At 36.3% G+C, this 15,313-nt stretch overlaps 1 protein-coding gene across 1 annotated transcript; it reads left to right on the top strand.

Annotated features, from left to right (window-relative positions):
- Positions 1-695: 695 nt before the first annotated feature.
- LOC113328864 (tryptamine hydroxycinnamoyltransferase 2-like) lies at positions 696-1,238 on the top strand. The gene has a single exon (XM_026575859.1). It carries the CDS (start codon positions 696-698, stop codon positions 1,236-1,238), a length of 543 nt encoding a protein of 180 aa, XP_026431644.1.
- Positions 1,239-15,313: the final 14,075 nt, after the last annotated feature.

Genomic DNA, 15,313 nt, shown 5'->3' with positions numbered 1-15,313 from the left:
TGCAGGCCGGCCCTCGATCAATTATCTGCCTATATACAGTTAGGAAGCATACACGTCGATACAAATCAAATTACAATATATAGCTGAACCTCGGCCTGTATATAATAGATTAAAGAATCACAACCATTTACACTTTTATAGCCCCTAAACTATTTTTTTGTCAATATGGCAAATGCACTGATCATCAGAAATGCAATCCTGAAGCACCATTCTTCCTCTTCAACACCATCTAGGATCCACGATCAATCTGTTAATATCCCTTCTTATGAAATAATCCCACTCACGATCTTTGATAAAGCTAGTCATGATGGTCACATAGGTGTGTATCTTGTATTTAAACCACCTATGCCATCAAATGAAGTTCTCAAAGAAGCACTCTCAAAAGTTCTTGTTCATTACCCACACTTGTCTGGAAGGATCATAACTGATAATCTAGGCCAAAAATGTATCATTCTAAATAAGTAGGTGTTCGCATAATTGAAACTTGCATCCCCACCACGGTGGCCGAGCAACTCCTATTTGATACGTCAAAAGATGATAGTCATCTCTATCCATCCGTTGAAGGAGTTGAAGAGTTATGTCAAGTTCAACTGAATCGTTATGCGTGTGGTGGTCTAGTTTTAGGCTTCACTTGTCATCACCGCGTTGCTGATGGCCATTCCATTTTAGGTTCTTTCATTTTTTCATGGTCAAGAATGGTTCGTGGTCTTGACATAGAAGTACTTCCTTTTCATGATCGGCTTGCTGTTTCTCGACCAAGAAACCCACCTAAAGTTGAATTTGATCATGGATCAACTGAGTTCAAAAAGACTTCAATTAATCCCGATACTACCCCAATGGTCCCTTCATCTTCACTTGAAACATTGACTGTCAATTACCCGGTTGAGTTTATAAACAAGCTTAAAGTTATGGTAAATAATAACTCGAACCAAAGATACAGCACTTTTGCGTGTTTGCTTTCGCATGTATGGAAGAAGGTAACTCAAGTTAGAGGACTTGGCTTAGAAGAGTCAAGTCACGTGAGAGTAGCAGGGAATGGAAGAACACGAATATCTGAACCAGCAGTACCCAAGGAGTATTTTGGTAACTTGGTACTTGGGGCTTTTCCAAGATTGAAGGTGAAGGAACTATTAAATGAGAGTCATGCATATGTCGCCCAAGCGATCCGTCACGAAGTTAATTCTGTCAATGATAGGTACTTCAAATCATTTATCGATTTTGGAGCAGGATCAAGGTGAGGAGCTACAAATGACGGCATCTGAATTAGGAAGCTCAGTGCGTCCAAATTTGGAAGTGGATAGTTGGTTAGGGTTTCCCGTTCATGATATTGATTTTGGTAATGGAAGTCCTTCTGCAATTATTTACACAAAATTAGTTAAAAAGACCAAAACCAACAATTTTTGGGTGAAAATGACATTTAGATTTTGATATTGTTTAAATGAAAAAAACTATAAAAATAGCCAAGATGTAAACAGTTTCATCCTACCCATTTTTAAATACTTTTTCTTATTTTCAATTTACATCATGATGCATCCAGTTTTATCCTTATTATTTTTTAACTTTAAGTGAGGATGAATCCAGTTTCATCCTTGCTACTTTTTTAGTGTTCATTTCACCCATACTAATTTTTACTCGTCCATTTGAACCATGTTTTAAAAATATTCGGACAAATGACTCATTTTCCGATTATTTTACCTGGTAGTCCCAACCCTAGATTAAAGGGACAGATGTCTAACCCTTATTATAAGTGGAATAGTTGGTGCCATTTTGTGTAGAGAATCAACGGATGAAAGCCTATCCTAATTCAAACCAATAGATCTGTTGATACATTGCAAGAGATGAATGACAGATGGTCGTTCTCTAATAACATCATCAACCTGGGAAAATATATCAGCATAATGATCTTTCTTCACAAAGTTGCAAAATCTTTCTCAAAATTTGTGTTGTATTCATCAAATTAAAAAGAATTTGATGTAATAAAAGGCGAAGAATTCAGGTCCTTCTGCTGTTTCACAGTGAACATGATATGGTGCAAGGATCTACTTCTTTGGTTATCTAATTAGTCTCCTCGCTGCCTTCTTTTTCTAAATTTGTCAACTTAAGATAAAATAAATCCCAATTTTATTTGTCAAATTAAGATCAAATAGCTAGGAAGTTGAATCAAAGCAGAAAAAGAGAAGTTTTATGTTGATGGTGGAATTTGCAATCTTTTTACTGCATTATTAATACTGAATTTATTCTCATTTTAATCATTATATCTTTTTATTAGGATTATAATAACTAATTGGCTGTTGATATGCTCACCACTTTGAATGTTTCAGAAATGATAAACAAGATACGGATGTTGTTTTTTTATATTGAAATAAGGTGATTTTTCTAGCATGCACCCATTTGATAATGTGTTTACGAAACTACACCCGTTTTTTTTCAAATTTCTAAAATACACCTGCCGTCAACTTAAAGTGTTAAGGCCCACCACATCCAACCCTAAGTCTGTCGTTTTAAGCAACAAAAGAGACAGATTCTAGGAAATCGGCAAGAAAAGGGAAATCAAAGTAAAGTACTGTCTCGGTTTGATTACGGAGTTGCACGTCTGCAAGCAAGAAAATGAAGAACAATACAATAAAGATAAGAAGAAGAAGAGAAAAAGGATCATAATAGAAGATGGGTTTCAACTAAACAACATAATAGACAAAAAAGAGAAGAAGGACAACGTGAATTTTTCCTTTTGCTTTCTCTGGTTTACTTTTCTTTCTATAGTTTATCCGACAGACAACAAATATAAGGCAAAATTCTTCTTTTTTTTCTATGATATCTTCAGTATCTGTAATCATGTGATGTGTTCGGGTTTTTATGTGATCTTTATTTCAATTTCAACTGCTTTGTTTACCATTTCCAATTTCAATTCAAATTTCTAAATAATTGATGCCAAATTAAAATTGAACACTTGAACGAGCAACCTGTGTACTGGGTTTTAGGCTAATTTTATGAATGTAAATGCCTAAATCTCCAATATCTAGTTGATACCAAATCTTCAATTAGGGTTCGCAGGTCGCATGATCAATCAATCATGATTTCGTCTCACTGTTAGACGATGGACTGATTTGAAACTCGTTAAAATTGACCCGATTTTATGACATAACGGCCGTTAGCCGTTTTATGAAGAAAAACGGACGGAATTATCTAATCAGGTGTATATTAGAAATATTATAAAAAACGAGTGTATATTTGTAAATGCATTATCAAATGGGTGTATAATAGAAAAAGCCCCTTGAAATAGCCGGATTCAACTTGACGATAGTCGGTGCTTTTTTACCCGTGTTATTAAGTTCCCTATTACATCCTGATGCAAAATCTGAAAATTTAGAAATCATCCTATCCTACTAGAATTTTTCTAAACATGAGGTGGATTTACCAAATCCCCACAATAGTCGCTTGGAAACAAAAATGATTTGGTGATGAAAAGAACTTTTTCTACGCATTGGAATAGTCATTTGGTTGTACCAGTATCTTAATTCTTCATGGGAATGGGATGTTAGTTGCTGGAGGGAGGATCGGCTTATTCGAAACTCGGACCAAGAATCCAGTCAGATGCTTAATGAGCTATATTTCAAGGAAAATTTTGACTTTGGTACTCATAAAATGCTATGGCTTTGTGTTTGGTGTTTAGTTTTGTCCAACTTTGAGTTAGGTGCCCAGTGGGTCCCAGTCAGACGTTTAACTTAACAGGCGACCAGTTGACCGTCAAGAATTTAATTTTAATTTTAATTGATAAAAAAATACTTAACGCTGTTAATGGCCGTCAAACACGTGGCCACGTGTTTTTCAAAAAACTCCTAGAAATCCTAATAGAGTAGATCCAACGGTTCTGATTATTTGATTTCAATAGAGAACCAGATTTCTAGCACCTGCGCAAGCGATATCAAGTCCTCCTTTTCCAAAGGATTTCATATCATTTCAATCTCATAGAGTTAACTAAAACATAACTGTTTGAAACCTCCTAGCATAAACATTTTTAACCAACAAAATTTATCCAAGGTACTGTTAAAAAAAAAACCCAAAGACCGATGATGTCATCTTAGTTAAACATATCGAAGTTAAAAAAAAAAAAAAAACTGGAGAATTTCATTCATCATTTGCCCATTGTTCAGGTGTGCCGAGCCAATCCATCATTCTAGGCATGTTTCCCCTTCCACTCGTTGTAGAAAATACACCACCACCTCCCATGAAAGCTCAACCACCTCTTTGAACCCCGCCGCCTCTGCGAATCCCATTACCTCTCCCAGCTGGATTTAGTACCTAAACCAAACAATTTTCTCATTTACGTATATTTTCTTACCCTAATACCCTACTAAGTAAAAGTATAATAGAACAAGTGAAGTATGTGAGTTTGCAGTTGGCATTCAACAAAACAAGTTAAAGAAGTACGAGGTTATTTTGCTTACCTGAGATTGTGCACTTCGAGTAGGAAATTGAACTGGTTCTCTAACTAGTCTCGGCTCCTCAGGATACATGATACCAATACCAACGATTTGACCTCCTCGTCTATGCACTGTTTTTCCTTTTGCATATCCCCTTGAACCTCTACCCCTTAAAGGCCTTCCTCTGCTGCTTCTAGGACCCTCAGTTGTAGTTGTTCTACCAAAAGCAACTGTTGTGGTGGCAGTGGAAGATGTAGTTGCATGTTCATTTGCAGGTGCAGCTGCTTCATTTGACATTTCAGAGTAGTTGCAGGCGCAGTTGCTTCATTTGATATTTCAGATGTAGTTGCAGGCGCAGTTGCTTCATTTGACATTTCTGATGTAGTTGCAGCAACAGTTGTTCTACCACCTCTAAATCCTCTTCCACCTCTACTTCCCAAGCCTGTTCCACCTCTAGTTGTTGTTGGAGTTGGAAATTCTGAAGTTTCCTCGTGTGCAGATGTAGTTGCAGCAACAGTTGTTCTACCACCTCTAAATCCCCTACCACCTCTTCCGCCTCTACTTCCCCTGCCTGTTCCACCTCTAGTTGTTGTTGGAGTTGGAAATTCTGAAGTTTCCTCGTGTGCAGATGTAGTTGTAGCTGCAGCACCACCTCTTTTCCTTTTAGTACCCCTGGTTCTTGTTGCACTTGCACTTGATGCTTCAGTTGTGGCACTTGCAGGTGGTGGCCTTGTAGCTGCAGGTGGCCTCATATGAGGACCTGTGAAGGTATCTGGAGCTGCAGATACACAAAACCATACATTGGTAAGTACTTACTAAAGATTAACACGTTAAAGTATGAACACACATAATTCTGTTATGAACACACATAATTCTGCAGGTGGCCTCATATGAGGACCTGTGAAGGTATCTGGAGCTGCAGATACACAACTTTTTACCTTTGATCCAAATTCTCAGCAGTTGCACCAGTGCAAGTTTTTCTGTTATGACCATAAGTATAACACCTGCCACACATATACCGTCTAGAATTCCTACCATGTATCTCATCATTGTCCCTTCTTATCTGACTTCGAGGCCTACCTGTGGGTCTAGTAACTTTGAAAGGCTTGCATTTTACCATTTTACCTTGTTCGTCAAGTACCGTTTCCCATTATGCTTTGTCCTTGAGTGGCTTGATTGATGGAAGATACAACTGTCTATAATTATCCACCATCATGTATGGATGGACATACCTACCATGAAAAAAAAACAAGTTGTTCGTAAATATGAACTGCATATACAAATGGCAAGTAATAAAAAACCAAAATATATGCAATGGAAAGATAACTTACTGCTCAACATTTCTGGGCCTAATATGCACGGTTGCACAATTTGCATGAACACATGGAATTCCACTAATTTGCCATTCATTGTAGGTACAAGTATTCTCCAGTAGATCAACAATCCAGCTGATATCTTTCTTAGTGTCTAATATTGTCCACACAAACTCAGTAGATGGCTGCCTTGAGAACTCATGGCTGAAGTAGAGGTGCTTGTCAATTACTTTAGTCACTCTAGATACCACACCACCATCAACTAATGTCTTTCCCACTTGTTCTCTATCAAAGAAAATCCTCATCATTAGAAGATGAAATTTCTGCAACAACTTTGTAATCGGCATGAACATCAATTCCAGAATCCAGGCATTGAAAGCTTCACAGAAGTTTGATGTGATATAATCAAATTTTGAGGACTTATCAAAGTAAGCCCTTGCCCACTGCTCCACTGGTTTATCATTGAACCATTCTGCTGCAGATACCTTAGCTTCTTTCAGCCTTTCCATCCAAATCTTGTGGCCCACCTTACTATAAGAGCTTGCTGCCCTCCATACTATGAACTCTAAATTCTTTCCGGGGTGCTTAGCTTTGAAATTCTTGTACAAATGTCTAAAACAGAACCTATGGTAGTGATTCACATCGTCAAAATTTCTTGCAATACCTTCAACCAATCCCTTTTTTCGTCACTTATGAAAGTTAATGCCCTTTTATGTTGCTTCAGCTCTGGTGCTAATATACTAAGAAAGTCTATCCAACTCTCTTTGCATTCTGACCTACAAATGTAAATAGCAATGGGGAAAATACCATTGTTGTCATCAAGTCCAACTATTGCCAACAATGTACCACCATATTTTCCCTTCAAATGACTTCCATCTAACCCTAGTATAGGTCTGCAACTCTGCATATAAGTTTAAATCGATCAGGTGAGACTCTATATGCAATACAAAGTGATTCGAAGGGATTTCCTTCTTATTCAGAGCTAGATATATTTGTTAGCCCTTCTCGATATTGGTTATCAGGTTTTCATTCTCCTGGGACTGCACAGTTATGCATGGGATCGCCTAACTCCATATCGTCAAGTCATTCAGGTGGGGCTCCACCAGTTTCACCATGGTCGTGCGAGTAGATCGTCTCGTCACCATAATCTTCCCTCCAACATATGCAATAATACTTAATTTGTCTTTTATCTCAGAAAAGTGGGGACCCTATATTTGCAGGTCACGTACAATTACTAAGTCATAATTCAGACTGGACATTTTAGTACAGGAGGACTTATCAGAAAAATTTTGAGAAAATGTCAAAACATTCCCCACTTGTATAGAGTGAAAGTGGTGGGCCAAAGGTATCTTTCTTGTCTTTTATTGGGAGAAATACCTTTCTATACACGTCACTTCTCTTTTTTAGTAAGGGATGAATCATGATGACCTCAGCATAACTTCCATTTTAGGAAAATATCTCTGGATCTTTTTGAAACTCTTGGTTTTCACCAAACTTTTAGTTTGATAACTGATTATTTACTCATTAATCTTTCCTCTTGACTTATATTAAGATTTATAAGAAGAAGATCTTGATTATTTTGAGTTTTCTTTTGAACATCATATAAATCTTGTCATTTCGACTTTCATGAAGTGATTTTTTCACTTATGAAGCTGAATGACTATGAATCTTTCCCAACTCTTTCATGGAGGAGATCACTTGGGTGGTGTTTTGAAGTTCTTGTGACTCCATTTTCCCTCCGATCTTCAACTCTCTTGAGTATTTTTAGGAAGATATAAGAAATCTTAAAGAAATGAAAATTTCAACGAAAAATAAGGAAAAGAGTGTATATCTACCGATTTTGAGGGTCATCAGAACTCCACTGATCTCGTAGATCGTGAATGAGTCCGAGATATACTCATGCATCTTGACAGAACTTTAAACAATGGTATGAAATCCACCTTTTCTCAAAGAAATTATGAAAATAATATAGAGCTGTTTTAGGGAGGTAGATTATATCTTCATACCTCCCTTTTTCTAGCGCCAAAATGTAGTTGCATCTTTTCTGATGACTACACCCAAGAAGATCTAAAGACTAAAAAGCTATTAACAAGCGAGATTCATTCACAAACAAGATATAAATAGCAAGAAAGTAAAGATTGACACAAGTATGTAGCGTTGTTCGGCCATGAAGACCTATGTCCACGGGAAATAAGATGTATTCTTTATTATGATTATAGGTCTTACCCTTAAAGGAGCTACAAATATCTCTTAGATTTCTCACTCCCTCTCTATCTAGATCTTCCTCAAAAATTCTTTGTAGAAAGACCATCTAGGATTACATAAGTTTTCCATCTCCTGTTACATGGACTGGTATTTATAGGAAAATAAAACTCGTGAAAGTTCGTCCTCGACGATCATATAGAGTTTGTCGTCTATCTCATCTGGTCTTCGGACGAGCCTATATACTATCCCTCGTGATGGTATGCAGGGTTCCTTTCCGAGTCATCTCACCTGTACGTCAACGTGGTGCTCTCTTTAGGTAACCTCGTACTGCATCATCTTCGGGTTATATTATAGGTCTCCCGAGCTCTCGGAGATGTTGTATACTCGTCCTTATCTCTTCTGATTCTTGCCTAAATGCGGTCCTCCTTTTTATACTTGACCGTCTGAGCGGATTAAACCACTCCTTACACGCATCCTTCATGCAACGTTGTAGTAGGTGTCCTGATTCAGACGAAATCACTTTATGGATTATGATCTAGTATTTCTCTCTTATCATATCATCATGAAATCATCTCTTAAGATGATGACACGTGGCGATCGGGTATTTTACCCTCAGACTAACACTGCAGAAACAAAATAACTAACAAGAAAAGTTGATCTCTCAGATTGCTCCATGAACCTTACTACGATCTAGGATTAGAAGAACAGAAAGAGAACCATATAGATGCAAGTCATAAAAAAAAAGAAAATAAGTAAGCACTCACAGATTTAACGTGGTTCAACAATATACACGATGTGTGTATGTTGTCTACATCCACCAAACGGCTATGACTTCTTTCTTTATTATAGAACCACCAATTGATAATTACACAAGAATTTTGACTAAATCAATCTATCGACTCACCACAATGTGACGAACACAAGAACTCTCCCAAACGTCCTATAAATCCAAAGTAGTGTCTTCAGACTCTTCACCCATACAAGATAACATTTACCACATTATCCACCACAACGAGATGATCTTATCATCACACCCTGATATAGATTACCATGGATGCCTTTAGCTCAATTCCAATAATCTAATCCAACACCACCAAGATGATCTTCTCCTCAAATATGATGTCTTACCAACATCTCCATATGAATACTCCATAACGACATATCTTCCAACATCAATAAGCATTCCTTAAGCACCATAATGATGTACTCCTTCCACCATTATTGGTCTCGCATATCCACCCCAAGAGGTGGGATGAATTCCTCACATCTCTAGTGAGAATTTCCTTGAGAACTCATACCCTAGACCTCCTTATATAAGAGTAGTATTACTTATCCTACAAGTTTAAGGTTTCCAAACTTGGTTATTAAGGTCCTAAACTTTAGGAATAAGCAAACAAATTTGGTATAAACTTTTGATCAGCTAAATTTGGGATAAACACAAATACTACTCACCGACCAAGTTTGAGTTTGATCAAACTCAAACTTCTTAACCGACTGGCCCTACAAAAGGTCACTACCACGACCATTGTTTGGGGAAGTAGTTTTGTTTCATATCCAACAGGTTTAAAATGTTTAATCAACAAATTACCGACGGATATGTGTGTTTGTGCCAGCGTTTAACATTATTAGAGTAACTTTCAAGTCTAATTGCACGTTGACTTGCCAAAATTCTCAGACCAAGCCATACCACACATTCCATGCGAAGCTCATTCTATGATGTGTGAAGTTCTAGAGTAGAAATTTCTTGTGGACTTGTTGGGTTGGTTTAAGTAATACGAAAATGATTTGTGACGCCCATATTTCCTGCACCCACTGCACCCACCCTTAGGTGGCACAAATCAACCTAATTTATTAATGTTTACACGTTTCTTTCCTCGCATCACCTTTTCAGCTTCTCCATCAATACATTTATATCCTCAGAGGAGATGTGATCGATAAAACTTGGAAATTAATCATCACGCAGTAGAAAACTATCATTTTCTTCCATGAAAACAAACCCAAACACCGGGATTGAATTATATAAGAATAAGAATAAGATTATTCAAAATTAAGATAAGAAAAATATGATCTATTTTTGTCCTTCGATTTCTTGATCAAGCCTTAAACTAAAAAGAAAATTGTGGTTTTTGTCATAGGGTGGGTTTTGATTTATGGGTGAATTTCTTAACAATCCGAGTGAGAAAAATGGATTCATCTCATCAAAATTTTAATTCACTAATGATTATTCGAGATGGTAATAAGCTAGGTTCAAACAGGAGGAATAGTTTTTTTCTTTTTAGATGTTCAGCCATGAAACAACAATTAGCGTTAAAGAATACACAACGAAATCGATAAAAATAAATTTGTTAATTTTCTTTTCATCCAGTTAAAAATAAATTTGATATGGTTTTCATTTTTCGGGCTTTAACTGCTTCTTCTCTTTGAAACTTAGATGAAATTTGATCCATCTTGTTGAGAGAAATAAACTTAGATGAGAAAAGAGATAAACCGATTTGGATGTTTATGTGGATGCCACCTAAGGATGAGTGCACCGGGTGCACAAAAAATGGGTGCCACAAATCATGTTCCTAAGTAATATATGGATTACCCGGTTAGGAAATTTGAACTTTCATTCCATTAGGGGAGCCTACAAAACTAAAAGGACCGCAGATTAGGGGTGTACAAAATGCCCGGAAGCCTGCTACCTGCCATATACCGTCTGGGTCCGAAGGAGCCCATGGGCGCCCGATAGTCTTTCATGGGCTAGCCTGGCCTGCCCGATAATTTTAAGTGGACGGACTCGGGTTTTTGTTCAAAAATTAGAGCCCAGCCTGTTCACCTGTCTGGTAGCCTGTTTAGTTACCCGGCCTGTCTGCTTACCCGATAGCCTGTTTAAGTACCCGGCGTGCGGAATAACCCTTTAAATATTATATGCTTAAAAATAAAATTGTAATATACGTATATTATTTTTTCATTATTCTTTCCCTTTTTCTCATAATTTTTCATTCTTTCTTCATTTCTTGTTATCTCCTCCGAACTCTAGGTTAGAGAGATCAAAATTTTCTGCCAAAATTAGTCTCCTTTTGGTCTTAATCAGAGATTTTACTTTCCTTTCTATCATATTCTCTCGTCATCTCCTTTTTTTTATCTCGTTATTTCCTTTCTCTCGTATTCTCTAGAGAGATTTCAGTCAAATATTGTGTCTCCTGTTGGTACAAATTCAGAATGGAATCAATGGATTATTATACGATTTGCAAAATTGAAATCCTTTTTAATCATCATGCAACCGCCTTCTTTATTTATAGGGTTGAATCCATTCAGTATCTACTGTTAATTTATTTTGGAGAAGAAGGGGCTGATAAAACTGTAAGTTTTTTGTTCTAATCTACTACAATTGATAATGATATTTAATACATTCAATTATGTTCTATGCTTTTATTTTGGATGGTGTTGAAAGCATGATACTATAGGTATTGGTTGATTTGGAAAAAAAAATTATTGTCATGATAGATTTAAATTTACAATTAAAAGTCAGTTTTATAGCTAAGATTTGTTAGTTGTCTGGTTCTTTATCAATGTAATCAAAAATTTAGTTTTAATTGATGTTTTTTGATAGTTTTGTGACACTTACTGAACATAAGTTTACTAATTTTTTTTTGGTTGACCAGGTTTGTGATTTTTCTCTAATTTGAAGCATGGATGTTTCTGATTTGGTTGAAACAACACCCACTTCAAATGTTACAGACTCACAAGTTTGATATCCAGTTCTTTCTTGCATTGCACGAGATGTACTAGCAGTCCCTGTCTCCACAGTTGCTTCTGAATCTGCGTTTTCTCTCGGAAAGCGTGTGTTGAGTGATTATCGCAGTAGCTTAACACCGCAAATGTTGGAATGCTGTGTGATTCTAAAAGATTGGTGGAAAGCTGAACTGAAAAATCGTATGATGACACTAGATCCACTAAACGATGATATTACTCCAGTTGATGATGAGAATGATGTCTCTGAATCATCATGTGTCTCTTTAAGGTAAAATTAATGCAATTGTTTCATTTTATTTTCATGTCTATGTCTGTCTGTTCTATTTTCTTATAAACTATTTAGATACAAGCAGGCTATAACTTGATGTGCACTGAATTTACTTCTTATCACCTCTTTAGATACAAGTAGGCTATAACTTGATGTGCACTGAATTTACAATTTGTTCATCGATATTATTGTTTGTGTTAATTTATATTACTTGAATTGTTGATTAAATTTTTACTTTTCTTGATTTATGTAGGTAGACGGTAAAGAATCTGAAGTCATGTGGTGTAAGTGGTGATTCTGATGAAGAGCTAGACAAAGAGGAATAAAGTTTTTATTCATTTCATTGTTTTTATTAGTAATATGAAATAAGGTTTTGGAGTAGTAGTGTTATGAATTTGTTTGATAGTTGCCTAGTAGTGGTGTTATGAATTTTTTGTTGAAGTTTGATTTGAACAATCTACAATTTTATGCAATTTATCTTCTCATTTAATGTTGTTACTTGTCAAGGCCTGATACCCGCCCGGCCTGGTCTGGCCAGGCCCGTCTTGTTTCACAGGCTTGGACAGGCCATGGGTAGTAAATTTCTGATGCTGCCCGGCCCGGCCTGTGAAACTTAATGGGTAGTTAGGTTGCTAAGCCTGTCCAGCCCGGCCTGTGATATATTCGGACTAGGGCCGGCCTGCCCGACCCGATGTACACCCCTACCGCAGATATTTATTTCAAGATAGTTTAGTCACTAACAAACAACTTTTACATCCAACGACTAAGATATTGCCAACTGTATTTCTCTCCCCTTAGGATGAATCTGGGCTTCATTTTAACTGAGGCCCTTTAGGGTTCCATTGCTTTCCTATCTTTAGCAAGGAAGACTTTTTTATTATACAATAACGAAGTCTCAAAACCTCATTGTGTGCCGTCATTTTGTTATCTCTCTCAGATTCGATCTCCAAATCTTTATAAACAACCACTATCTCGAAAGAAACACACAATTCGAATGGATTTTAGATTGAATTTCAGATTTGTGTGGCACATGCCTTGGAGGGAGGAGACTCTATGATAATGAAATAGCACAATCATTTCTCCTTTCAATAGTAACTTATACTTGTTTTCCCGTAGTTGTTTGCAGACTCAAGATCCTTCAAGATTATCCGAAAAGTAAGTAACTTATACTTGTTTTCCCGTAGTTGTTTGCAGACTCAAGATCCTTCAAGATAATCCGAAAAGTAAGTTTAACAGTTGCATTTAAAATCCAGGTTTTTTATTTATTTTTATTTTTTTGCGGCATTAATGCTGTTTGTTTGAATTCAATTTTTATTTTCTGAGTTTTGGATCTTATTTTTAACTCAATTTCTTTTTGTTCTTAGGTCTTATTTATCTCAGGAGATGTTTTAAAAGAGATTAGTATGAAGGTTAACACGACATATGCAGATAAATGAATTACATGAGAGCCAATACTATTTAATGAAGTCCATAGAAATAAGTGAACAAACACTGAAATTTTATGATTTTAATTAAGTTTTTGCATTAAGAGGATTGTTCTAATTCATCCATATTTTTAGTACCTACTTGTGTCAATTTTTATTTTATTTATAAAATTATAAGAAATTGAGCCATTAGAATAGAAGCAGAAGAAGATTGGTTTTTTGATGCAAAATGAAGAGTTGAATTGGGATTTTTGGTGTTTAATTTGAAAGAGTGTGTGGTAGTATATGTAGAGGCTTCAGTTTGGTGACCTTTCTCTTGGATTGAGGATAACTTCCTTAGAGAATCAATTTTTTTAGGGTTCAATTTTATATCAAAATCAATAATATCTTTGGGAATACATCAGTTGTTGCCGGAAATAATTCTCCTCATGATAAATAAGGTAAACAGGATAATATCAATTCTATTACACCCCCGTAGTATGAGCGGGAGAGGAGCAAACGCTGAGATTAGAACGAAAACGAAGAAATAGCTATCGGGGAGCTTGTTGAATATGTCAGCATACTGATTTTCAGAGGGGACGTGATGCAGGGCATACTACAATTCCAGAAGATTCCGCTTAGAGGTTTGGCTTCCATGGTTTCCTAGTTTCAGTCTTTCTTATTTTTAGGATTCTTTTAGATTTCCTTTTAGTTTTCTGTTTCCTAGTTTAGTTATTCTTCAAGCCTATATAAAGGCTAGATTAAGTCTTGTAAGAGCTATATATTACTCAATCAAATTATTAAACACAAAACTTATCTTTCTCTTCTTGCTTATAGCAATCTAGCATTGCTTTCTTTTACCTTGTTCCACATTAGTTGGTATCAACCGCTTAGTTTTAGGTTTTCATCCTATAACTTGATCCTTACTTCGCTTCCGCAACACCTTTCAGTCCTTTTTTAGTTCCTTTTCGTATACAAAAAAAAAAAAAAAAACTATATGCTCAACCAGTTACTCTAGCAGCAATCGAAGCTCTCATCAAATCTCATACCGAGATTTTGGCAAAAAACATTACTGAAGCTCTTGAGAAGTCCATGGAGGACAAATTAGGGTTAAGAGATACCAAGCTTGAAACCATGCAGAATCAACTTTTGAAGGTTGCAAAACATATAAATCTAGATTTGGATATGCCTGAGCTTGTAGACTTAGAAGGAAAAACTAAAGAAGATATACTTCAGTTTTTACAGAATGATGAAGTACCTGAAGATGTATTGCGTACTTTAAACATTAAGAAACCGTATGAAGGTTCATAGGTCATTCAAAGAAGAAGAGTTTCTCCTGCACTTGACAGTGATGATGAAGATGAACGTGAGAACGATCTAGAGAAGAATTGGATTGAAGAACGACGTTTAAAAACTGGTCACAACCCTTACAGTTCTTTACCAGAATATAAACTAAAAGCTGATATTCCCAACTTCTCTGGAAATTTTCGTATTGAAGAACTAACTGATTGGTTCTTTGAGGTAGAAGCTTTTTTCGAATTCATGGAAGTCCCTGAAGATTCTAAGGTTAAACTTGTGACATACAAACTCAAAGGAGGAGCTGCAGCTTGGTGGGATAAGATCTGTGATGATCGTAGAAACGCTAACAAACCGAAAATACGTACTTGGAAACGTATGAAAACTTTGATCAGGGATAAGTTCTTACCTAGAGACTTTATGCAGCAACTTTTCATCAAATTACAAAACATTCAGCAGGGGGCACGAACTGTTGAAGAATATGTGTCAGATTTTTATAATTTGGTCGCACGAAATCAACTCAAAGAATCTGAAGAACAGTTAGTTGCAAGATTCATTGAGGGACTGAATAGATTAATACAAAATGGTATGACTCATTCAGTTTTTACTATGGTCGAAGCTGTGCAGCAAGCTATTAAGATAGAAAATCGTCTTATTCGTTCTTCTAGG

The sequence above is a fragment of the Papaver somniferum genome, unplaced genomic scaffold (assembly GCF_003573695.1).
Source record: "Papaver somniferum cultivar HN1 unplaced genomic scaffold, ASM357369v1 unplaced-scaffold_114, whole genome shotgun sequence".
Taxonomy (NCBI): domain Eukaryota; kingdom Viridiplantae; phylum Streptophyta; class Magnoliopsida; order Ranunculales; family Papaveraceae; genus Papaver; species Papaver somniferum.
Note: the sequence above shows the minus strand (reverse complement) of the source record. Positions and strands in the feature narration are given on the sequence as shown.